This window comes from Macrobrachium rosenbergii, chromosome 5 (assembly GCF_040412425.1).
Source record: "Macrobrachium rosenbergii isolate ZJJX-2024 chromosome 5, ASM4041242v1, whole genome shotgun sequence".
Taxonomy (NCBI): domain Eukaryota; kingdom Metazoa; phylum Arthropoda; class Malacostraca; order Decapoda; family Palaemonidae; genus Macrobrachium; species Macrobrachium rosenbergii.
In genome coordinates this window covers 66197657-66224089 of record NC_089745.1, presented here as the reverse complement: position 1 = coordinate 66224089, position 26433 = coordinate 66197657, and the positions used below count along the sequence as shown (strand labels likewise).

Genomic DNA, 26433 nt, shown 5'->3' with positions numbered 1-26433 from the left:
GAGTGCTGTCATGACTGTCTGATTTTATAGCATCGTCTGAGATGCGCGCCATGCGAAAATGCGTGTCTGCGTTTTGGAACCATGATGCAGTGTTTTGCTGCAAGAACGGGGGAAGTTTGACTGTGTCTGGCCTTGTTGGTGAGAGAGGCGCACAGATGATGCTCGCGGGTTCGCATTGAGGTTCCGTTTCTGACATCTTTACTTCTCACGCACCAAAATGCGGAAAAATGCTCCGTATTGAGTCCATTAATGGTGCTGATTTGTTCGAGAGGTCAAACGAAGTGCCAAAACGTGCCCTTTTGGGTACGCCGTATTTAGTCCGTTAATGGCACGGTTTCCACCAGGGAGGGTGCTATCAGAGGCCTAAACTTTATGCCATAGTTAGTCCGCTAAAGGCTTTTAAACTTTACGCCGTAGTTAGTCCGCTAAAGGCTTTCTGATGGTAGGGTGTGGCAGTAGTTAGTCCGTTAATGTCTGGGCCAAAACTGCTCTACCTGTCCCTGACCCAGGGTCACCAGTGTGAAGTTCAAGAGAAATGTCAAAACAGAGACTGGCTCTTTATTATTCTCGACAGTTGTTTATAAGACAAAAAGCGGACGGAAAGGTAGCGGGCGACCCAAGGCCCCCCTGCGTCCATACAAGATTTGTGTTTTCTGGCAAGCATAAAAATACGTACAACATTCGTTACATGGCATATAAAAGGTAGATATACATATCGGTAGAAAGGGTGTACAATGATACATAAGATGAGGTACATAAAGAATCTGAAATAAAGACAGGTAAAATACATGACATGATTAATGTACATCTGAAAGGAGAAACACAAGGAAGGAGAGGCACGATTTGTCGCCCTTACAGTAACAGATACTGTATTATTTTGTCTAATAGGCAATTTGGATTCATAAAGAATATAAGTACTTTAGACAAACTGTTAATGTTGTCTAGGGAGATCCAGAATGCTTTTGCCATCCAGCATCAAGTCATTGGAATCTTCTTTCATATGGGGAAAGCTAATGAAACCACCCAGAGGGATGTTATTCTGAAGCAGTTGGCATCTTGGGGCATTGGAGGCAATATGTGTCATTTCATAAAGGATTTTATATCAGAATGCTATCTGAAAGTTTGTAAAGGATCAGCATTTTCCTCTTCCTAAATAAAAGGTGGTGTTCTGCCAGGTAGCATGCTTAATGTTATCTTATTTGCAACAGCAATCAACAGTTTAATGGATCACCCACCAACTGGGGTCCAAGGATTATATTTTTAGATGCTTTGCTATCTGTTGCAGCAGATCTACTGCTACAGAAGCCTGAAGGAAGGTTCAGACTGCAATAAACACAGCTTCAAAGTTTTAAGATGTTAGGGGATTTAAGTTTTTGCCTCAAAAAACAAAAGCCTTCAGATTCGCACGAACTAGGAAAAAAGGGGATACCGACCCTCTTCGTAAAAGACAATACTTTACCATTTGAAGATGAAGTTGAATTTATTGGGGTGATATTTGATAAGAAACTTTCCTTTGGTCCTCATATAAGTGACTTCACTAACAGGATTAAACAGTCACCGAGTATATAGAAAATGTCATCACATTTTGATTGAGGTGCAAACTGAAAACCTCTGCTTAGGCTTTTTATATCTTTATGTTTAAGCAAGTTGGATTATGCCTGTGAAATTTATGAATCTGCCTGTAAAACTAACATGGAGAAATGAGATGTAGTACATAACTTGGAACTATGGATAGGTACAGGGGCATACATACTGTAGCAGTATATATGTGGAATTGGTCTTACCCCTTCTGTCAGTTCTCAGGAAGAATTAAGCTTAAGGTACATATCCAAATCCTTAACTTCTAACAGCAACCTAAATTATTAGTATATGAAAACCCCAGTAGATGGGCAGCAAACAGACCTCAACTACCCTAACCCCCTGGAGGTAAGACTTGAAAAAGAAAGCAGAGATGCTGACATGTTGACAACACCAATAGCAGTTGCCTACCCTAAATCTCCATCTTGGTGCAAATCACCCATTGAAATATGCCCAGAATATTTCCAATGAAGTCATTAGAAGTGAATTTCTCCAGCATTACCTCCAACACCAAGGGCAAAGCATGCATACTGATGTCTCTAATTCAGAAGATGGAGTTGGCTGCGCAGTAGCTGTAGGAAGTGTGTGATCAAGAAATTACCCCCTTCCTGCTCAATATTCAAGGCTGAATTACATCCTGCTCTTGAAGCTGTAAAATATGTTTTTGATAAAGGAAAGGTTGGAGAATTTTATGTATTCTGACTCAAGTATTCTTTTACCCTCACTAAAATGGTTAATCCCCTTCCACCACATAAGTGTATCAGGGTGAGCTTTTGTAGGGTACCCACTCATGTGGGTATAGGATTACAGAATCAGCCACTTATAAACCTCCCACACTGATTTTAAACATACTTTCCATTTTTATAAATAAGTACGAAGTGTCAAGCTAGCTGGGATAGCATAAGGGGCATATGAAGTTGAAGGTCATTTGACCTTCAGTTAAGAGATGGCAGTTAATGAGATGACATTGTCAGATCATCCAGATTGGAGGGCTAGCATTATTTTAACAAGGCTGCATGTAAGGCATACACATGCTACTCACAGATACTAAATGCAAAGTGGAGAACGGAGACAGGCCCCAATCTGCAGCCCCTGTCGAGAAGTTTTCCCAAGAGAGAAGAGCTACCTCACTTTATGGCAGTCCATGATTCGGGTATTTGATAATATTTGCGATGTAAATAATGTTGTATTGAAAGACATTTAACTTTCATGTTTAATATTTTTTTTATCAGATTTTACCTATTTGTTTTTCATTAAAGACCATTAGATAATTAGATATTTTTAATCTTTATGTTAAGTTTTAATGTTGCATGAATTTTAGTCAAGCTTACAGAATTAAATTCTAAATGCTGAATGACCTTTGTTGCTCTAATGCTTGGCATGTATGCCTAAAATCTATAAATCATTCAAGCAGTTCTCTACCATGTTGATCTCCTTCAGTTTCCTGTGTGTGTCAAGTTCTAGCAGTGTGAGGAGGGATTCTAGCTAGTCCCAGGATCCCCATGCTGTCATGTCTCCCAGAGGTGTGTTCAGTAAGTTGAAGGCACTTCACATACAGGCAGGTGGTGGTAGAAAGAACTCTCCTATTAGGAGCTTGTTTAGGTCCTTTTTACACAATCTTCTCATCTTCCTTGTCCAGCCAGCATGTGATGTGAGGTAAGAGGGGACCCAGGATCTCTAGGATTGCTTCAGAGACATAATCCATCTTTTTGGTATATATTGTGACATTTCGGATGTGGAATTGTATTGTAGCTCTCAGAAACCAGCCGAAGAAAAGAGCTTATGGGATTTGTGTTTGCTAATTCATCTGTGAACATTATGTAGTAGTTTTACCTTACTAGATCATCTCAGTAGTAGTAACCACACAGTGTATTAGTCAACCGGCGGTTAAGCAAAAGCTGTGATTGGGTCTAACATGCTTTCATTTTAATCTTTTAAGCTCTTACGAGAGAGCAAGCCAGAACTATATGCCTCATTTTGTCCATTAGTGGCCTTGTTTTCTTGGTAGATTTGGCTGTAGGGGGTTATGCAAAACCTAAGCATTGTCTTATGAGGATGACCTTTGCCAGGGTTATTGGCTTTATTTCTTGGTAGGCAGGGCTTTAGTTAGGCCTCAAACCACTAGGTTATCACCAGGGTTCATGCAAAAACCATGCATAGTCTACCAAGTTAGTAGAAGACAGTCTTGTCTTCTATAGAGAGACTGAGCCAGAGCTAAAGTGCTGTTAGTGGAATTTTGGTTAGTAGAGCATGGCTGTATTTAATCTGTTAGTCACCAAAGGGGTTATGACATAACTATACTTGTCTGCCAGGTCACTCTGAGTTTAAGGTACTGATTCACAAATGTTTTGAAGTCAGTTGTTTTATTCTCAGTGTTAACTGTGCTTTTGATACACCATGTGGGCGGGAATGTAGTTATTGGTAGGTTGGTCATGTATACAATGGAAACCCAATGTTAGGTGATGAACATAATGTTTAAGCACGTGGCTGGATACTGGTCCATGATTGGCTGCCAAACTTGTAGGTTGAACCTTGACTTGGCAGCGAAGCTCGGCGCTTACAACAGCATTCAACTCATTGACTCTGTCCATCCTCTTGCTGTAGATGATTTCTGGTGCTCATCTTTATCAAGGTTTTCGATTATGGATCTAACTTTTAATGAAAGAATTGTCAACCTACATGGCGCAGGTACTAATAGTTGGGCCAGCTGGACTGGGTGCTCACCAAGGGGCAGAGACGTAACTGCCTGAGAGTATTTACATACCCAAGCTGCCCATATTAGCATAATATAAATTGGAAGCAAGACCTGTCATTTGTTTTCACTATGATGTCGGACACTATATCTCTGAATTCCAAGAGCGTTACCAGTTCGTCCGTGCCAGGAAGCTTTATTGTGGGATAGCTGCGACCAAAGCCAAGAAAATCGCCTTACTGCACTGTCGGGTAATTCCTTCAAGTGGCGTTGCATCCTTTGCAGTAATGAACCAGCCGTATGATTTCCAGTTTCGAGAACTGGCCTTCATCGTCCCAGTCGCTTTCCTTGCAGATCAATCGAATGAACAGTGACATTGAAGGCTGGTTCTTGAGATTAAATAGACAGGCGTCCTGCAATTCTTATCTGCCATCTCATGTCCTTGTAAGTAAGACTGGTCTCTTAGAAAAAGCTAATCAGGATACAAAAATAAAAATTCTGTTCCAAATTCTTCTTTGGAAGAAAAATCAGTGATGGCAGGTAACTGCGGAGCAGCTGCTAAAATTTAAAATCAGAAATACAAGATATACTTCTGAAACACCATTGCGCCTACGTCTGTTAATGTATTTTTATAGCATGTTTTGAAAAGTTTGTTCTATTTTGTTTTAAATTTTAACTTTGAGCAATACTCTTTTCAAAAAGTCGTCTATGCACGTAAATATATTTGCGTACAAATGTTTGATTAATACGTGATATTACAGTTTTAGTGAAAAAGTTGGTAAATGTATGTGGAAATCAAATATTTTCCATATTTGTATTAAAGCGACATGTTGTGTATCGAATTGATTTTAAAGCTGCATCAACTTTAAAGTCGACTTCCGAATGCATCCAAACTATTGGTATCGAAACGGCCGGTCCAGTAATAATGTTAGATCCAAACATTCACCGAACAGCAACTGTTAATGTTTATTCATTTGTTTACCAGGGGTCCCCATCCACCGAAGGCTATCTAGATTCAGCCAGCCATGTACTGGCACGGACTCTTGCTCTTCAGTAACCCGGCCGTAAGTCCGCCGAAGGCGCTCTTCGAGACCCGCAAACTCAACTCATGTACATGGTAGCACAGACAGATTCTGAGATTTTTTTTCCTTTTTTGATACGGCATACTTCATTAATTGTCAAATCAACACTGTCATAGCACTTGGAAAAAATGAAAGTAATTTTTTCTTGAACGCCTTGGTATCTTCAGTCCTCCAGATATCAAGTGGGAGCTTTTTGTAGTCTTGGAACGACAAATTTAAAGGCTCCAAAGCCTACAGCCGAATTGCATCTTGGCCCCAACAACTTGTAACCATCTACAACTATTCTTGTGTCGACTCCACTGTAGCCATTACTTACGGGTCTTTGCAGCGTCCCTTCGGCCCTTACCTGCAACCTCTTTCATTCCTTTTACTGTACCTCCATTCATAATCTCTTGCTTCCATCTGACTCTCCACCCTCTCTAACAATTGTTTCAAAGTGCAACAGCGAGGTTTTTCTCCTGTTACACCTTTCAAACCTTTTTACTGTTAATTTCCCTTTCATCGCTGAATGACCTCATAGGTCCCAGCGCTTGGCCTTTGGCCTAAATCGTATATTCCATTCTATATTCCATTCCATCCGTTGACTGTTATACGCAACAGGTCATTTAGATATTTTGGACACTCAGTGTTGATAGCTTGGTGAGTCACCACACATATTTTAAACATATTCAAGCTTTGATAAGGAGCCAGTGCAACTCGGACAATACAGGCGTAAATCCCGTCACGCGGTGCAATACCCTGTGTTAATCTTGTCGCTCCATTTATTATACAGCATTTTGCAGCTTCCTAAGATGCATCTCACAACAGTCTGCTCTGTTTAAAACGCAATTAATCATAAGTTTTTAAATTTTAGAACACTCGTCATTGCTAGCAAAATAAAACCCTCTCTCTCTCTCTCTCTCTCTCTCTCTCTCTCTCTCTCTCTCTCTCTCTCTCTCTCTCTCTCTCTCTATCGAATCAATCAATCTGTCAATAATACGCGTTCAAAATGTAATCATGGATGTGGTTTAAAGGCGTGCTTCGCTTTGTTGACGACAGAATTCGTGGCTCTGAAACACGATGCCGCATTATCACGATTTGGTCATTATATGCAAAGGACTACGTGATTCTATCTGCTAGCACCTCCATTAAGATTTCTGTTTGGTTTGTATTGATTCACCTCCACTCTCTTTTGTTTGTAAGACTTTTAGAATTGTGAGCAGTTCGGTTATAACACACAGGAAGTTGATTCATTTTCCCCTCTTTCCCCTCGGCCGGCTTTGATTAATAGCCTTAATTTCTCACTTCTATCTAGTTTTTATAGCATAATCTCTCTCTCTCTCTCTCTCTCTCTCTCTCTCTCTCTCTCTCTCTCTCTCTCTCTCTCAACTTTATATATTGCTTTGATTGTATATACAAGGTTCGCTCTTTTATCGGGTTATTTTAGTTTGTTGTTATAAGGAGAAACGTTGCTCTCAAAACAGTATTAGATTTGTAAATGAGGCATCAGATATTACGAGATTTTATTACATTGTCAATTTATTTAACACGGTAACAGCGAATGACCTCCCTCAGAGTCATTCTCAGCTAATGATGGAATAAGTTTATGTACCGAGAACGATGTTCTTTTCATCCTGAATTTAGTGGAACTATATAGAACTCGTCTTCAGTTATATTATGCATCCAGTGATATTTTAGTTACGACGTTGTCTCGATTGCTTGCCGCAAGATTTTTTTTATCCCATTATTGACAAACTAAACTTGAAAAAGCTAAATTCCGCAATAAGAGAGAGAAATGTTTGTGGTAGTACCTAGGTAAGAGGATGAACAAGAACCAGCGATGCTTTTAAGGAAACGACAGACATAAATATTACTGAAGTTGCTGGTGGGCACCTCCTTTTAGGCAAATCCTTCGATTTTGTCGAGGCCACATTTATTTGTCAGTGGCAAGGAACTCTTACTTTTCTTCTCTCTTCTCATTTTGTACATATGAGAACTTTGTTGCCGTGCTTGCATTGCCATCCCTTATGCCACAGCGTCAGACGTTCAAGTTGTAAGATAATCACCACCGTCATCATAGTCAGTTGTCTGATAAGATTGCCGAAACGTGCTCCGACTGAGGCGAAAATGACCGAATGCCTACATTGTTAATAATATATATTTTATTTCCTTATGAAGCAGTTTGTTAACATCCTGAATAATTTCCTGAGAAATACTTACCGTATTGATTTTTTTTCTTTTTTCAGTATATTGTTTTTTACTTTTATGTCTGAAGGTCATGGGTATTTTATCGCTCAAAGTTTCCCTTCTTTTATTTAATGTTATTTCAGTTTTCATCTGAATTCTCCCAAGACAACGGTTCAATAAATAAATATTGCGCTCAGATTTTATATATGTATATATATATATATATATATATATATATATATATATATATATATATACATATATATATATATATATATATATATATATATATATATATATATATATATATATATATATATATATAAATATATGTAGTTGTATTCATCTCAATCACGAAGATAAAATATCTCGATGTACTCCACAATGAAAACGAAGGAGAAACCAGAGGAAAAAAAGGAAACAGAGTCTTAATTTGTTCCAATAGTTTCGCCTTCCGTCAGGCCTCTTCCGGGGAACTTTATTGATTAATAATTACAGTTTAAGAAAACATATACCGGACATATGTTTACATTTGACTTCAAGACTTACATAAAACATAAACAAATAAAATGGTTAACGGTCCTTATAACTGTTACAGGATAATATATAAAATATAAATTGTCTAGCACATAGTTCGTCCAACAGAAAAGGTTAACAGTCTAATGAGGCTAAACAGGCAATTAAGTGAATACCTAAGTCAATATATTACATAATTTGAACTGGTTTTTCATGATACGCAGAAAGAGCAGGTCTGTCATGAATAAGGCTATACTGCCATTAAAGTTATTGTTTTCACTATATTGAACACATGCCGTTTCTATTAGATTTCTTTCTATAAAATTATTGTTTCTGAACAAGATTCTTGCTTGAGACCACTAAATTGGAAAAAAACAATCTCTAGCATGTTTACTAATGGCAACGTTTCTTTGGCCAGTAGCGATACTACACTTATGTTGTGCAATTCGTTTCTCAACAGTTTTCGCTGATTGTCCAATATAAAATTGATTGTAACCACAAGGAATTTTGTATACTACCCCGTTGTCGTATATAGGGCTGTTTCTTATTAAAGTTCTGCCAATGGTATTGCGACAGGAAAATACAACAGTCACATTTAATAAATTAAGTGGGTGGATAATGTGATCGAAGGCTGGCATCAGTGGCGTTCCTGAGGGGAGGTGGGGGGGGGACTGTTTGAAATCGCCCCCCGGGCCCCAAGATGAGGGCGGGGGGGCCAAAATACGAAATTTAACCATTGCTGCTATGACAGGACAAGCTAAATTTCTGAAATTTGCATTTACAAGTGCCTTTAAAAAGAACCTACAATTACTCATATTCTAAAAATTTTCCCCCCTGAACCCCCTAGTTGCTTTGGTTCGCTTCGCTCGCCTCCCACCCCATAAGAGGGGCCCCAAATGGGACTGTGCCCCTCCGGGCCCCAAAATGTCTAGGAACGCCCCTGGCTGGCATGTATGGCAAACACAGTATATTGCTATTAAAAATCCTATTTCCGCTAGTGGAGTAAAAAGATTTTTTGACTAGCGAGAACACTCATCTATATCATGTAAATTAAAATTGTGCTTAAGACCTCATCCATATATATAATCTATCTCGTCATCAAAGAGTTCAGGGCTGACTAGATGAAGAGCTCTAAAAAACATAGATCTTATTCCTGACTGTTTTACTTGTTTATTGTGGAAAGATCTCGCATTGATAATAAGATTGTTGTTGCTACCTTTTCGGTGTACTTTAAACTTTAAAGTATTGTTATTTCTAATGACTTTAACATCCAAGAAAGCTATACTCTTATTTTCTTCTTTCTCAACAGTAAATTGGATCGAAGGAACTAACCCATTTAAATGTGTTAATGTGGGGTCTATGTCCAAGTGAATTTTCCAAATACTAAATATGTCGTCAACATAACGGAACCAAAGTATATTCCGATAGTTCCGTTATGTTGACGACATATTTAGTATTTGGAAAATTCACTTGGACATAGACCCCACATTAACACATTTAAATGGGTTAGTACTTTCTGATCCAATTTATTGTTGAGAAGGAAGAAAATAAGAGTATAGCTTTCTTGGATGTTAAAGTCATTAGAAATAACAATACTTTAAAATTTAAAGTACATCGAAAAGGTAGCAACAACAATCTGGTTATCAATGCGAGATCTTTCCACAATAAACAAATAAGACAGTCAGGAGTAAGATCTATGTTTTTTGGAGCTCTTCATCTAGTCAGCCCTGAATTCTTTAATGACGAGTTAGATTATAAATTATGTATGGATTAGGTCGTAAGTACAATTTTACTTTACATGATATAGATGAGTGCTCTCGCTAGCCAAAAAATCTTTTTCCTCCACTAGCGGAAATGGGAATTTTAATAGCAATATACTGTGTTTGCCATACATGCCAGCCAGGGGCGCTCCTAGACATTTTGGGGCTCCGGAGGGGCACAGTCCCATTTGGGGCCCCTATTATGGGGTGGGAGGCCAGCGAAGCGAGCCAAAGCAGCGGGGGGGTTCAGGGGGAAAATTTTAGAATATGAGTAATTGTAGGATCATTTTAAAGGCACTTGTAAATGCAAATTTCAGAAATTTAGCTTGTCCTCTCATAGCAGCAATGGTTAAATTTCGCATTTTGGGGCCCCTCCCCTCAGGAACGCCACTGATGCCAGCCTTCGATCATATTATCCACCCACTTAAATTATTAAATGTGACTTGTATTTTCCTATCTCAGTACAATTGGCAAAACTTTAATAAGAAACAGTCCTATATACGACAACGGGGTAGTATACAAAATTCCTTGTGGTTGCAATCAATTTTATATTGGACAATCAGCCGAAAACTGTTGAGAAACGAATTGCACAACATAAGTGTAGTATCGCTACTGGCCAAAGAAACGTTGCCATTAGTAAACATGCTAGAGATTGTTTTTTTCCAATTTAGTGGTCTCAAGCAAGAATCTTGTTCAGAAACAATAATTTTATAGAAAGAAATCTAATAGAAACGACATGTGTTCAATATAGTGAAAACAATAACTTTAATGGCAGTATAGCCTTATTCATGACAGACCTGCTCTTTCTGCTTATCATGAAAAACCAGTACGAATTATGTAATATATTGACTTAGGTATTCACTTAATTGCCTGTTTTGACTCAGACTGTTAACCTTTTCTGTTGGACGAGCTATGTACTAGACAATTTATATTTTATATTATCCTGTAACAGTTGTAAGAACCGTCAACCGTTTCACTTGTTTATGTTTTATGTAAGTCTTGAAGTCAAATGTAAACATATGTCTGGTATATGTTGTTCTAAAACTGATTAGTCAATAAAGTTCCCCGGAAGAGGCCTGATGGAAAGCGAAACTGTTGGAACAAATTAAGAACTCGGTTTCCTTTCTCCTCTGGTTTCTCCTTCATTTTCATTGTGGAGTACATCGAGATACAAAATTATTATTATTATTATTATTATTATTATTATTATTTTATTTATTTTTATTTTTATTATATATATATATATATATATATATATATATATATATGTATATATATATATACACACACACACACACAAATGGAGCAGGTGCAGGGTAGGGAGATAGGAGAAGGTGTGACAAATCCTAACCTTTCCAAGAATGCCGTGTCCTGACCTAACCTGACCTTACCTTCCCCACCTAACTTAGGGAGCAGTGCCTGACCTGGCTTTTCCCCCAGGATCCCAAGTATTACTGACTATCCCTGCTCTGCATAGTAGCCATATATATATATATATATATATATATATATATATATATATATATATATATATATATATATATATATATATATATATATATATATATATATATATAATGTATATATATATACATATATGTATATATAAATATAATATATTTATATATATATATATATAAAATTAAAATATATATATATATATATATATATTATATAGCCTATATATATATATATATATATATATATATATATATATATATATAATATATATATATAATGTATAATGTGCGCATATACATGTATATATGTATCTCGAGCTCAAAAATTTATGATCTTGACGTCCAAAGAATACGTGTTATGGGTTTGACTTGATGTAGGAATTGTGTGTATGTATGTATATATATATATATATATATATATATATATATATATATATATATATATATATATATATATATATATATATATGTGTGTGTGTGTGTGTGTGTGTGTGTGTGTGGGTATGTATATCCACACGTGCATACATACATACCTACATGCATGTTACAATTTGAATAGGTGAATGAAAAACGTAGAAGTGCAAAACCTATATGTTTTACATTAAAGAACAGGTGATGTTTTCACTTTAATTCTTAACAAAGAGTTTTATCAAGCATGATAGGAAGATGCAAGGCGCTTAGGCCTTCATTTGACATGAGATTATTTGGCCTCCTGCCATGAAAATAGTCTGCAGAAATAATGTTGATTGAAAACTTAATTTTTTATATTTTTTCTTCCCTTGTTTTCTACTTAATGCTTTTGGCTGGTTCCACACCTGTCATGACGAGGACCCAAGCCCACCGGCTCTTGACATCTGCCATGTCTGGAAAAGCCACTTGCATGCCGCCTTTGACCGTCTTGAACTGGAACCAAGAGAAATTCGAGTGAGTTCATTTTCTCTGCGAAAATGTACATATTGAAAGTGACATTATGTCGAAAGCGTATGAAACATGAATGTGGAAATCATATTGTTTGTAAAAAACTAGTTAGTCTGGTGATATTCATTACGTGGAAGGATATGGATTTATAATAACTTTCTCCCTTCGGGAGATACGTTGAGGGAACTTTGCAATAAGTCCTGATTTACAAGAAATGAATCACACTTACCAGTAATAAGTGAAAGTTTATCTTAACAAACGTAAATACAAATAAAGTTAAAAATTGGGTAGCAATGGGGGAAAATTCAGTGAAATATTGTTGCTTAAGTATTCGTCTCTCTAAGTAAATGAAGGCGTCTTCTGCCTGCCTGATGGAATTTTATTTATAGAATAAGAAACATTCTTCAAAATAATAATTCTCTCTCTCTCTCTCTCTCTCTCTCTCTCTCTCTCTCTCTCTCTCTCTCTCTCTCTCTCTCTCTCTCTCTCTCTCTCATCACTTGTTTGAATGTTGAAGGAACTTTTGCAGTAAATTCTGATTTGCAAGAAATGAATTACGCTTTCTAGTAATGAGTGAAAGTTTATCGTAATAAACATAAACACAAATAAAAAAGTTAAATGTTGGCTAGCAATGCGGCAAAGCTCAAGTGAGATATTGTTGCTTAAGCATTCATCTCGCTCTGTATATGAAGGCGTCTTTTGCATGCCTGATGGGATATTATTTATAGAAAAAGAAACATTCTTCAGATATTAATTTCTCTCTCTCTCTCTCTCTCTCTCTCTCTCTCTCTCTCTCTCTCTCTCTCTCTCTCTCTCTCTCTCTCTCTCTCTCTCTCTCTATCCACCCACTTAGTTGAATGTTTGCTCTTCACTATATGGAGGAGAAAATGCATATTTTCGTCGACGTACATCGAATCGTACAGTGATCCAAGTTTTGTAGAAGTGTGGAAACATAGCGCATAAAACTGCAAGTTGCTTTTGCAGAGATGGAATAGAGAACCACATAACGTCATTACTTTCTTCCACCTATGATTCTTCATCGTCTTTCTCTTCCTTGGTATCATCATCATCGTCTTCATCGTCCCTTTCTCTCCTGTAATTTAGCAACAACTGTTTTATTTTAGGATGCTTTTAAACCTAGGTAACCTCACTCGATTCCTTGTGACGTTGGAGTAATAATAAGTTGTGTAATTCTTGTTATCCAAAAAGAAATAAAAAGCAAAATTTTTATTTCGGTTTGGACATATAATCGGCATTTGACTGGCATTGTATTTAAAAGTTGGATGATATCTGGGTAAGATGACCCGGGATGTTCGAATTTGTTCCTTAGGACGGAATCTGATGTTATTGGCCATGAGGCATTATGTCGAATAACATATTCATGCTTAAATTCCTTCTCCAAATAAGAAATGAATGTTCTCGTTTATTCTTTAACAATTTTCGTACGTACAAATATGGTAGGGCGTCCTTAATCTTAGCTTAACTAATATTTCCCATTATACGAATTCTTTTGTCTTGAAAACCTTTTATTCCTTTAGCTATCCAGAATTGACTGAAACTTGAGTCCAGTGATTTAGTGAGGACCAACAGGCTCAGGAGGTTGTGAGGTAAAGCATAACTGGATCAATGTTTGTTTGCTGGAAAACTCGCACGACTAAATCCTCGCATAGAACCAATAACAGTAGGAGTTACTGTCGCTTTCCCTTTGGTTATCATTCGCTAAGTGCTGTTACATTGCAATGTACCTTATATCCTTATCATTATTTGTTAAGGATTCACAGCTGTTGTCGACTGAGCATTAAATGACCTGACTGGCCGCCTGGGCCCTCTTTCACTCGATGACGCTTGATGACTCTTGGCAGATTCGAATTTAAAGGCTGGGTGATGTATTCGTGGCTCAACTCTACTGGCTCCTCGTGAATGTCAAAAGGTACCATGAAAGAGCCCTTTCCCTCGGTCCCGTCACCTCAACGTCTGTCCGAATGCTTTCTTTGACTCTCTTTTTAAGTCTTCAGTCTGTACATGCGTGCTGAAAGGGAGAGAGAGAGAGAGAGAGAGAGAGGGAGAGTTTTACATCTTCAGTCTGTACGTGCGCGCTGAAAGAAGAGAGACAGAGAGAGAGAGTTTTACATCTTCAGTCTGTGCATGCGTGCTGAGAGAGATAGAGAGAGAGAGTTTTACATCTTCAGTCTGTGCATGCGTGCTGAGAGAGAGAGAGAGAGAGTTTTACATCTTCAGTCTGTACATGCGTGCTGAGAGAGGGAGAGAGTTTTACATCTTCAGTCTGTACGTGCGCGCTGAAAGGAGAGAGACAGAGTTTTACATCTTCAGTCTGTACATGCGTGCTGAAAGGAGAGAGACAGAGTTTTACATCTTCAGTCTGTACATGCATGCTGAAAGGAGAGAGACAGAGAGAGAGTTAGTTTTATATCTTCAGTCTGTACATGCGTCCTGAAAGGGGAGAGAGAGAGAATTTTACATCTTCAGTCTGTACATGCGTGCTGGAAGGAGAGAGAGAGAGAGAGAGAGAGAGAGAGAGTTAGTTTTACATCTTCAGTCTGTACGTGCTCGCTGAAAGGAGAGAGACGGAGTTTTACATCTTCAGTCTGTACATGCGTGCTGAAAGGAGAGAGAGAGAGTGAGTTTTACATCTACAGTCTGTACATGCATCCTGAAAGGAGAGAGAGAGAGAGAGAGTTTTACACCTTCAGTCTGTACATGTGTGCTGAAAGGAGAGAGAGAGAGAGAGAGTTAGTTTTACATCTTCAGTCTGTACGTGCTCGCTGATAGGAGAGAGACAGAGAGAGTTTTACATCTTCAGTCTGTACATGCGTCCTGAAAGGGAGAGAGAGAGAGAGAGAGTTTTACATCTTCAGTCTGTACATGCGTGCTGGAGAGGAGGAGAGAGTTTTACATCTTCAGATGCGTGTGAAAGGAGAGAGAGAGACAGAGTTTTACATCTTCAGTCTGTACATGCTCCTGAAAGAGAGAGAGAGGAGAGAGTTTACATCTTCAGTCTGTACATGCGTGCTGAAAAGAGAGAGAGACAGAGTTTTACATCTTCAGTCTGTACATGCGTGCTGGAGAGAGAGAGAGAGAGAGAGTGAGTTTTACATCTTCGGTCTGTACATGCGTCCTGAAAGGGGAGAGAGAGAGAGTTACATCTTCAGTCTGTACGTGCGGGCTGAAAGGAGAGAGAGAGAGAGAGAGTTTTACATCTTTAGTCTGTACATGCGTGCTGAAAGAGAGAGAGAGAGAGAGTTTTACATCTTCATTCTGTACATGCGTGCTGAAAGGAGAGAGAGAGAGAGAGAGAGAGAGAGAGAGAGAGAGAGAGAGAGAGAGTTTTACATCTTCAGTCTGTACATGCGTGCTGAAAGAGAGAGAGAGAGAGAGAGAGTTTTACATCTTCAGTCTGTACGTGCATGCTGAGAGAGAGAGAGAGAGAGTTTTACATCTTCAGTCTGTACATGCGTGCTGAAAGGAGAGGGAGAGAGAGAGAGTTTTTACATCTTCAGTCTGTACATGAGTCCTGAAAAAGAGAGAGAGAGTTTTACATCTTCAGTCTGTACATGCGTCCTGAAAGGAGAGAGAGAGAGAGAGAGAGAGAGAGAGAGAGAGAGAGAGAGAGAGTTTTACATCTTCAGTCTGTACATGCATCCTGAAAGAAGAGAGAGAGAGAGAGAGAGAGAGTTTTACATCTTCAGTCTGTACGTGCACGCTGAAAGGAGAGAGACATAGAGTTTTATATCTTGTCTGTACATGCGTGCTGAAAGGAGAGGGAGAGAGAGAGAGAGTTTTACATCTTCAGTCTGTACATGAGTCCTGAAAGGAGAGAGAGTTTTACATCTTCAGTCTGCACATGCGTCCTGAAAGGAGAGAGAGAGAGAGAGAGAGAGAGAGAGAGAGAGAGAGAGTTTTACATCTTCAGTCTGTACATGCATCCTGAAAGTGTGCTGAGAGAGAGAGAGAGAGAGAGTTTACATCTTCAGTCTGTCTGTGCATGCTGAAAGGAGAGAGACATAGAGTTTTATATCTTGTCTGTGTGCTGAAAGGCTGAGAGAGAGAGAGAGAGAGTTTTACATCTTGAGTCTGTACCTGCGTGCTGAAAGAGAGAGAGACAGAGTTTTACATCTTCAGTCTGTACATGCGTGCTGAAAGGAGAGAGAGAGAGAGAGAGAGAGAGAGAGAGTTTTACATCTTCAGTCTGTACATGTAAGGTAAGGTATGTGTGCTGAAAGAGAGAGAGAGAGAGAGAGTTTTACATCTTCAGTCTGTACGTGCGTGCTGAAAGGAGAGAGAGAGAGAGAGTTTTACATCTTCAGTCTGTACATGCATGCTGAAAGGAGAGAGAGAGAGAGAGAGAGAGTTAGTTTTACATCTTCAGTCTGTACGTGCGCACTGAAAGGAGAGAGACAGAGAGAGTTTTACATCTTCAGTCTGTACATGTAAGGTAAGGTATGCGTGCTGAAAGAGAGAGAGAGAGAGAGAGAGAGAGAGAGAGAGAGAGAGAGAGAGAGAGAGAGAGAGTTTTACATCTTCAGTCTATACATGCGTGCTGAAATGGAGAGAGAGAGAGAGAGAGAGAGAGTTTTACGTCTTCAGTCTGTACATGCGTACTGAAAGGAAGAGAGAGAGAGAGAGAGAGAGAGAGAGAGAGAGAGAGAGAGACGGACGGTTTTCAGAATAGTAAAAACTTTTATTGGTCTTGGATTTTTTTTTTAGTTTGTGTGTATCTGGTAAAATAATTCTTGGGACACACAGCTGCTGCAAAATTTAATCGTTGTATACGCACGCATGAACACGCATATGCATATAATATATATATATATATATATATATATATATATATATATATATATATATATATATATATAGATATATATATATATATATATATATATATATATATAATATATATATATAATATATATATATGTATAACTGAATCAGACTGAAGGAAAATATGGAACATGATGAATATATAATTAAAGATAAAATCCACAATTGAAAGGAAAGTACAACTGCCAAAACACTGGAGTGCTAAGAGGTTTTACAAAGGACACTAGTCCTTTACTTAGCAGACTGAAGGAATATAAAAGTATGTTTACAAACAAAATTTTTTTTTTTTTCATATAAATGACAGAAAAAATTATAAAAAGGAAACATATGTACCTGGAATCCAACACAATTGAAGAATTCTTAGTACAACTGCCAAAACAGGATAAAATAATACAGAGGTTTTTACAAAGATTTCTTGAAGGATCTTTCAATAAGATTAACCGTTCAGGAGCAGGGACAGGACAATTAAAAAATTATACGTACATCTAAATCTTTGCTAGATTGGCCAATATAAAATGAGGGCAATCCAAACATGGAATTTTATATATTATGTTGTTGTTTTCTTTAGGGTTATTTTTATTAACATTCTTTTGAGTGTGTTATTATAAGAAAAAACGAGGTTTACATTAAAGGTTTTTAACAATGATTTTATGTTTTCAAAACCACTAAAATAAGGCAAGCTAAGAATGTTCTTGGGGTTTCTTTCTTCATGTTACTTTCACTATAAAACTTTTTGTGGGCTTTGTTATAACAAATATCTAGTATATGTGAAGGATAATATAAATCTGTCCCTATTTTCTTATGTATTCAATTTCTTTATCCAAATACTGGGGACTGACAATGCGCAAGGCTCCTCTATGTTTTTACGAGCCTTGCGCATTGTCAGTCCCCAGTATTTGGATAAAAAAGTGAATACATAAGAAAAATAGGGACAGATTTATATTATCCTTCACATATACTAGATATTTGTTATAACAAAGCCCACAAAAAGTTTTATAGTGAAAGTAACATGAAGAAAGAAACCCTAAGAACATTCTTAGCTTGCCTTATTTTAGTGGTTTTGAAAACATAAAATCATTGTTAAAAACCTTTTAATGTAAACCTCGTTTTTTCTTATAATAACACACTCAAAAGAATGTTAATAAAAATAACCCTAAAGAAAAACAACAACATAATATATAAAATTCCATGTTTGGATTGCCCTCATTTTATATTGGCCAATCTAGCAAAGATTTAGATGTACGTATTAAGCAACATAAGTATTCAGTCAAAACTGGACAAGCATCCAATGCTATATTCATTCATTTAAGTGAAAACTCTCACAGGATAAATTGGACTGAAAGTTCAGTGATTGTTAGATCGAAAGATTTCTCTTCAAGAAATCTATTGGAGTCCGCTATTATCCAGCTTACTTCCAGTTGTAATTTTAATCTTAGCCCTGGCATGTATTATTTGGACCCCTGTATTAGAAAAATGTTCAAGAATGACCTAAAAGATAAAATCACTGACTTAATTACAAGGTAGCTACTTGATATATATTTTCTGTATATCCGTATGTTTAATATAATTTTTTTGTAAAAATGTTCATCTTGCAAAAAGTTATTATTAAAAAAAAAAATTGTGTTGTACTAAAAATTTTTAGGTGGTCAGTCACGAACCTGTATAATTCTTTTTAATTGTCCTGTCCCTGCTCCTGAACGGTTAATCTTAATCCTTTGTAAAAACCTCTTAAGTATTTAATCCTGTTTTGGCAGTTGTACTAATTCTTCAATTTGTTGATTCAGGTACATATGTTTCCTTTATAATCCCCTTCTGTCATTTATATGTTTCTTTGTAAACATACTTTATATTCCTTCAGTCTGTCAAAAGGACTAGTGTAAAATTTTGTTTATGTGATTTTATCTTTTATATATATATATATATTTATATTCCTTCAGTCTGCTAATTTATTTTATAATATACTAGTGTATATATATATATATATATATAATATATATATATATATATATATGCATATATATCCAGTGTTATGCACTTTAAAATCTGAAGGTCACAACCGCTACACTAATGCTTGTTTCAAATAGTTTAAGCACTGGCTTATTTCTAGAAAAATTTAAAATCAGGAACCTGTAATTTCTGTCAGTGAGATTTCTCTTATAAGAAGCTTCTGTTTCCCACAAATTCGATTATTGCGATCATGATTCCTGGTATTTTCACCGCCCATGCCATTAGTGCGTGGCCTGCTGTCAGGAATGCGTCATTCGAGCTTCACCTTAATAGGCAGGTACCCAGGTATTTTGATAACCCTGGCCCTTATCCAGTGCCCTAGGAGGGAGGACAGACCCTTCACGTCTGTCTTCATTGATTTCTTTTGCATACTGTTTTAGTCTTTGCTAGACATTCGCCCCTCGCTTTTATCACTGGAAGGAACACCCTACTTCGCCTAAATGCACGAATACTTAATGTTGTTCGTGGAGCAGTATTTATCTAGATTTAATAGGGTGATGATATCAGTTCTCATCCAATCTGCATACCATTCACTCTAAATTTTAATCGCAAAATTAACAATAAATGCCGTATTTTGAAAGATTTTCCAAATGCCACACTATCGTATGTTAGAATACATTATTCTTTAAACTTCCCAGTGTCTGCATTTTCCTTTATTCAAAATATAATGATATTGATCGTGAAAGTTAATCTAATCATATTCACTCCAGACCCATCATTAGCCTGAACAGTGCTTCTCTGTTTTCCATTTTTCTACATCCCTTTTTTTTTTTTAAGGACACCGCATTATGCCCTTGTCCACTTCTTTTATTGTTTTATTCATGAATATTTTCGCGCCATCTCAAGTAGTCAGTGTTTGACACAATTGAAATGAATATCGATCGGCAGTGGTGATTTACTTCTGCATTTCCTCATAACGGGATACGATGCTATCTGTGAGAGAGAAAACTTCTGCTGTCGCCGTTGATGCCTGCTCCTGAGTTTGTGCGTGCAGCTCGATTTGCAGATCATTACCATCCGTATCACACTGGGTTCTGCAGTTTCACACTGCTGCTTACTGGATAACTAGGGAGTAGCCTTCCGGTCCGTGTTATGCGTAGACCTATTAATGATGCTAAGCTTGAAAGGCTTTTCCGCACTCTTAAACTGCCATCCATCTTTGCCTGGTCTTTGGCCTTAATTTGAGCGACTTGTTTCTCAGCTGCTGTCTACGTATGAGTATTTGCTGTTATTTATTTTCTTGATTTTATTATTTTCTTTATTCTGATTTGTTTAACTCGTTTATATTTAAAGGAAGCATGTACTACGTGTCTGCCCCTTTCTTCTCTTTGGTGTCCCTTTGGTATCTGTCCTTATCCTTCCCCCTTCCACTCCCTTTTCCTTCAGTTTATTAACAGCCACCTCCAAAATCCTATTGGCGTATCCTTGTCCGTTTCCCCTGGTCCTCCGTGTGGTATAACTCTCAATCTCACTTAATCGTATGTGTTGCTAATGGAGCACATCTGCTTGGTGTTTGACTGGGCAAGAAGAAACACGGTTTAGGGCTCCCAAGCTACGTTTTTTTTTTCTCTTTATACTCAGCTTCCCACCGAAGTGTGAGGATTTGGGAACTGAATCCAACAGCAATATGAGCTTAAAACTAAATAGCATAATGTCTTGGCGCTCTCCTTAGGTGTCATACGAACTTCTTTAGGCAAATTCGTTAGATTGTTATTTATAACATTATCCTCAAATATAAAGAGGCTCGCTTCACGGTGTTCTTCATAAAGAACACTGTGAATAAGATTCTTCCTCTCTCGTCACTGTCCAAGACCTTTCTTACAGTATGGACTCTGCTCCACAGAGAGGTCATTGCTCTCTCATTTCTATGGAGTACATAATATTTTAGTTGACGTCACTTTCAGCTAACTTGAACTGTTGTCTGTAGCGTTTGCCCTTCATCTGTTTCGGAGGTAAGCCTTGTTGCCTGCTAGTGTTCATTTATCATCTTGTTTAGTAATAATGCTTGATTTTAGGCGGTTATGCACATTCGTTTCGAAATAAAAACCTTGGGAGGTTAGCTTTATGTTCTTAATCCCTTTTCACTTATACAGACTATATGAAATACGACAATTATTGTACCCGTATACATACCGTTAAATAATATTAGAATGCTGCTTATTATATGAGCAATAATAGTAAGATGTATCTGCCCCCTTTTCATCAGTAACAAACCTGTTAGACCACAATTCTTAAGAAGAAGAAGAATAAGAAACAAATGAAGATCTCCTCACTTGCAGTGCGTTCTCTATGCTGTTATCATTATATCCAAGCATAGACACGTGAGTCTGGGGTGTGGCTGACACTGATCCGAGAGACAAGACACCTTTGCTGGGCCACTGGAGAACAATGCTGTACAGCAGGTCGCCCTTGCTGGTGAACCTGGAAAGGAAAAAGACCAATCGGTTAAGTCTTGTCTAAATGGAGCTGAGTTAACGCCTTTGACGGAAAAGGCTCCTTCTTTGGTATTATGATTGTAAGGCCTTCGTTATATTCCATGTCTGAAACAAACTGAGTTTTCGATTTTAGCCGATTCTGATTTTGCCTAATAATCGGTAGTTCTCAACTGATGCAAAAGTAATTTGAAACAACGTGCAAACTAATTATTTTGTATACGAAATCCAAATAAGTTTGTGTTTGCCAGCATTCATACCATGTGAGCAATTATGTTTTCAGATATATTATTTTCCCTAACCTGGAAGTAATTTTGCGCTTTAGGAAATGGGATATCAATAATTGCCCATTTATTTAGATATTTAGTACGTGTTTAGAATGAAACAAACTTCTAGGAAGGGAACTAGTATTGCGAGAGGAAACGAATTCAATTTACGTTTTATTAAGGAAGATTTTTAAATGTTTCAAATACCAAATAAATTATGTCATACTTACAGGTCAAGGTTCAAGCAGGAATATGACCTTGCCCATGACTTGAACGTCCTATTTGGCATGCATAACTCACTAAGAATACCACTGGGCAAGCGAAATGAAGTCATACTAAGAGATCAGAGACCAGATAAAATTTTTACCTTGTTAATAACTTTTAAACTGTACACTACAGAGATTTCTAAAGGTCAAAAAATAATATGGCTTCTCCCAGAACCAAAGAAGGAGAGAGAGAGAGAGAGAGAGACCTATAGAGAGATGAAGAATGCATATATATACATATTAATGAAGAATGTATGTATATATGTATATAATATGTATATGTATATTATATATATATATATATATATATATATATATATATATATATATATATATATATATATATATATATATATATATATATATATATATATATATAATGTCTTTACAATTGGATATCTGTGGATATTTCTGTCAGCGACTGCACACAACCCATTTCTTATTGGTTATTCGGTTCTCAGTTACCAAACTTCTATGTGCAGCTGCACTGTTGTGACCTGTATCTCATAGCACTGGTATTTTCTTTTTACCTACATAACCTTCACTAACTGGTAAATTACAGTGCCTCTTTCTCTGCGCCTCAGATCTGCATGCTCCCAACGCAACAGGTAATTTAGCTTCATCTGCCAGCCTCAGCTTACTGTCTTCAACATAGTCTTCCAGCTTGGCCATAACGACATCTTCATAGATCATGACAGCACTCACCTCCCTTGGTTTTTCCACTGTCATAACACTGGCTGCCTTTTGTTTGAACTTATGCTGCTCCACATTTTTATGGAAAACACAGTTTTTTGGCTAAGTGCCCTGGCTTGTGACGCACAAAGTGCCTGCCTACACTTGTCTGTATACTTCTGATCGGCCAACTTGTAGTAGTCTTGGGTCTCTGGATATTCCCACTAAACTTCATTGGCTGCTGGCATTCCCCTAAGCTTATTCCTGAGCTTCAGAGTACTGCTCAGCAAGCTTCACCATCTCACTAATATCCTTTGGCACTCTTTCCCTAATTAGTAGTACCATCTAGGTCGAACAAGTGCTGACAAACTGTTCCCTGATGAGCAAGTCTGCTAAATCATCAAACTCTTCTGCATTCAGTCATTTCAGCCCACGTCTTGAGATGCCTCTGTAGCCCAGCTACAAATTGATATTCAGTCTCACCTGAATCCCTCTTCAGTCATCACATATTTCTTCAAAGGTGCCCTTGTCAGGCTGTCGTAAATCAACATTTCAACATGAGACATACTAGAAAAATAAACTGAGACAAAGTGCACTCATCATTAGGCCAACCTTGTTTCTCTAGAAACTTCTCAAATCTTTTGATGAATGTGTCCATGTTGTCCAGCTTCTTATGGAATCAAGGTAACTTGTAATAATTACAGGGGTGCTAGTGCCGCTTGCTTCTCTCTTAAGCTCCAGTACCAACCACTGCCTTAAGTCATAATATTTTAACTTCATGTGCATGGTGCCTTTCAGCCTTTAGCTTGCTGTTTATCACTGCACAGGCCAGGTCTTGTTGCTCTTTCACGAAATTCCGAAATTCTGGGCCTTCCAACCCTGTCTTCCTGGCTAGTTTCACAAGCTTTGCTATCTCTTATCTCCCATGCTGAAATATACTTAAATTTAGGCTAACAGTAAAACCACACCAATTTTCTCATACAACGTGTGATGGAGGGTGCGATAGTAGCAGTAGCTAATGGCTTTATACTTGGTGTGATTAAAACATAAGTGTGATTAAAAATATACAGTCTATTTACAAAACTTTAGCTACATTGAAATCCAGGCGGTAACAATAACTTCTGGCCACTTGTACTTGTGTATAAAAGTGGTAGTCAGGAACTGTACTAAAATGATTTTGTGGAACTGAAAGCACTTATTCCTTGCCTTGCCTTGTCTTATCTTGCCTTCTGTCTCTTCTAGCTACACCAACCATCATTTGCTATTTAAATGGTAATCTCCAGCTATCAAAAATTCTGATAACACACACGCACACACACACTCACCAGCTCTGCCTGTAAATATCTTGAGCAAACAGATTATGTAAAACTTGTAAGAAAATTATATTATCTTGCTTTTACATAGATAAAATATGCCAAAATTTCACTAACATCTTATTAACAATTAAATTCTCAAAAATAATTTTCTATATGAAATTAATGTATTTAACTGACATTCTAGAACAATTGTAGAAACTTAAAATATTTCATCCATTCTCAAAACTGCAAAATAGACATGGTACTAGGGGGAACTACACAAAAGGAAAAATTATCCATCTCATAATATATACTTTGTCCTTTCTCTTTCCCCTCCCCAGGAGATGTACCAGTTCTTGAACATATGAGGCATGTATCTGAATGGCTCATTCAACTCATATGTGTGGGCAAAAGACATACTTCATCTGCATGTCATCATTCAGGAAATGTGAAAATTGCTGCTCACCCTGCAAACATTTCAGAACTATTGATTGGTTACTCAGTAGTGCTGATGAGCAACACTACCACTGTGGTGGCACTTGTTTACAAGCAGTAAGTGACAGTCTTCCTCTCTCTCTTTGTCAGTTGGCAAGGCAGATGCACAAGTTGGCAGTTTGCCATACTGTCAAACTATTAGCCAGGTACATTCCAGGCAAGTGGAATGTCTGGCTGATCAACTTAGCCACCAGCATCAGGTGAGGACAGAGCGGTCCCTACACTTTCAAATAGCTGAGAGAATTTTTTGGGAACACCAGTGAGCTATCTGTTAGCCACACAGCTAAACAGAAAGCTCCCAATGTTCTGCTCCCCTATTCCAGATTCCTGAACAGCCCTGCAAGATGGTGCCAGCACCTCTGGGACAATCTCAGCACTTGCCTTTCAACAAGGTCTTGGCTCGCCCCTTGTCTCAGGATGACCCTTGTTGCTCCCCATTAACTTCATGCCAAATGGCTCCCTCACACTGAGGGACCTGGGGCAACCCAAATGAATTGTAAGGCCTGTGAGGTCTGTAAGGATCTGTTGTTCCTCATGATCAAGAGAGAGATTCCACCTTGTCCCACTCTTCTTCATCAGCCTCATATTCAGAGGCACTATCAGATAGTCCACACCCTTCAGTTTCATGTGTGGGGACTGTCTAGTGTATCCTACGAGAAAGAGACTTTTCTCACAGGACTGCAACGGAGATGCCTGGATACCTCCACCACTCCTCTGTGAACATGTACCAGGGAAAGCGGACTAACTTCTGTAATTGGTGTCACAGAAGGGGCTCTCTCCAGATGGAACTTCTGTTTAGCGGATCGCAGACTTCATTTACCTTAGCCAAGATAGACTCTTCTCGGTCTCTGTAATGAAAGGCTATCACTTTACCCTAAGCCAAGTCTGTGCATTTAAGGGTATGAACCTCTCTTTGTCAGAGGAGTTGTCTATGCTAATGAGGAGCTCAGAACAGCCTTGTTCTTCTCTGGAGGTTCATCCTCCCTATTGAGAGGTGACTCATTCTCTGCAGCCTTAACCAAGTGCCCTAGGAGCTTCTTGGGGAAAGCCTCAGACCAAGATCGCTCAAGACAGTCTTTTCGCTAGCTTTAGCTTCAGCAAAGTGTAACAGAAAATTACATAGATTATCCAATATAGTGCTTGTGACTGTCTCTTGCCATCTGGAGGAACTTTTTTGTTTTTCAGGTAATGAGCACAGCTTATAAATGTCAGAAAATCTTCACCTCATTCTACATGAGGAACATTGCCTGCAAATCCCCTGACACCATCTACTTGGCACTCATGGTGGTTGCTCAACAATTTGTGTAGGCTTGTAGCTCCATTTGAACAGAAAAATATCTGGTATGAGTACTTGGCATAGTCTGGAGTATGAATGAAGAGTGACTGGTGTCTCCTTTCCACCTTTTTCTCCCCCTAGCGGAGCATCAATCACGGCTGAGTTGCTTAATCAGAATAAGATATGAGCAACTATACATCCAGCCTCCGGTCTTAGAGCTTTGTCTTGAAGATGCATTTCCCTTCATTCTTCCCTTTGATAAGGGTGGGGACCAGCGGTAGAGCTATACTTTGAATGTATTACATTGTGTTATCCAGAGACAGCTGCCATCCATCTGGTACTATATCCTTAATTAAGGGGATGTTATCTTCTTACCCATGCTTTCCTTACTTGAGAAGAGTTCTGCACCCCTTCTCGGGCCCAGTGCCCTATTACTCTGGCATCCTTATGCCAGACTGAGTAGGAGGTAACAGGATTCACCAACTCATCGCTGATGTTCCATGACAGATTCGTTGCAGCACCTGGTGGGTAAATAAAAATCCACTCTGTTGATGTAGACAGTCTCCCTTCTAAGGAGTCTTTTACATAAAAGATGATGTTTAGTAATTGTATAAGAATGTGACAAAGTTTAAATCGATTTACACTTTTCATTGGTATGCAAACCGAGCCATTTATCTAAGTGCCCACCTCAACCACCCTGCTTTGGTTTA

General features: G+C 38.0%; 1 protein-coding gene across 2 annotated transcripts in view; it reads right to left on the bottom strand.

Moving 5' to 3' along the window:
• Nucleotides 1–11830: 11830 nt before the first annotated feature.
• Nucleotides 11831–26433, bottom strand: part of LOC136838864 (alpha-L-fucosidase-like) — a 31047-nt gene continuing 16444 nt past the window's right edge. For both annotated transcript variants that reach the window (XM_067104526.1, XM_067104525.1), the window contains exons 8-9: nt 21295–21442; nt 11831–12157 (exon numbers count right to left, since the gene is read on the bottom strand). In XM_067104526.1, the coding sequence (XP_066960627.1) occupies nt 12041–12157; nt 21295–21442 (265 nt within the window). In that variant the 3' untranslated portion in view covers nt 11831–12040. The remainder of the gene's footprint in view (nt 12158–21294; nt 21443–26433) is intronic.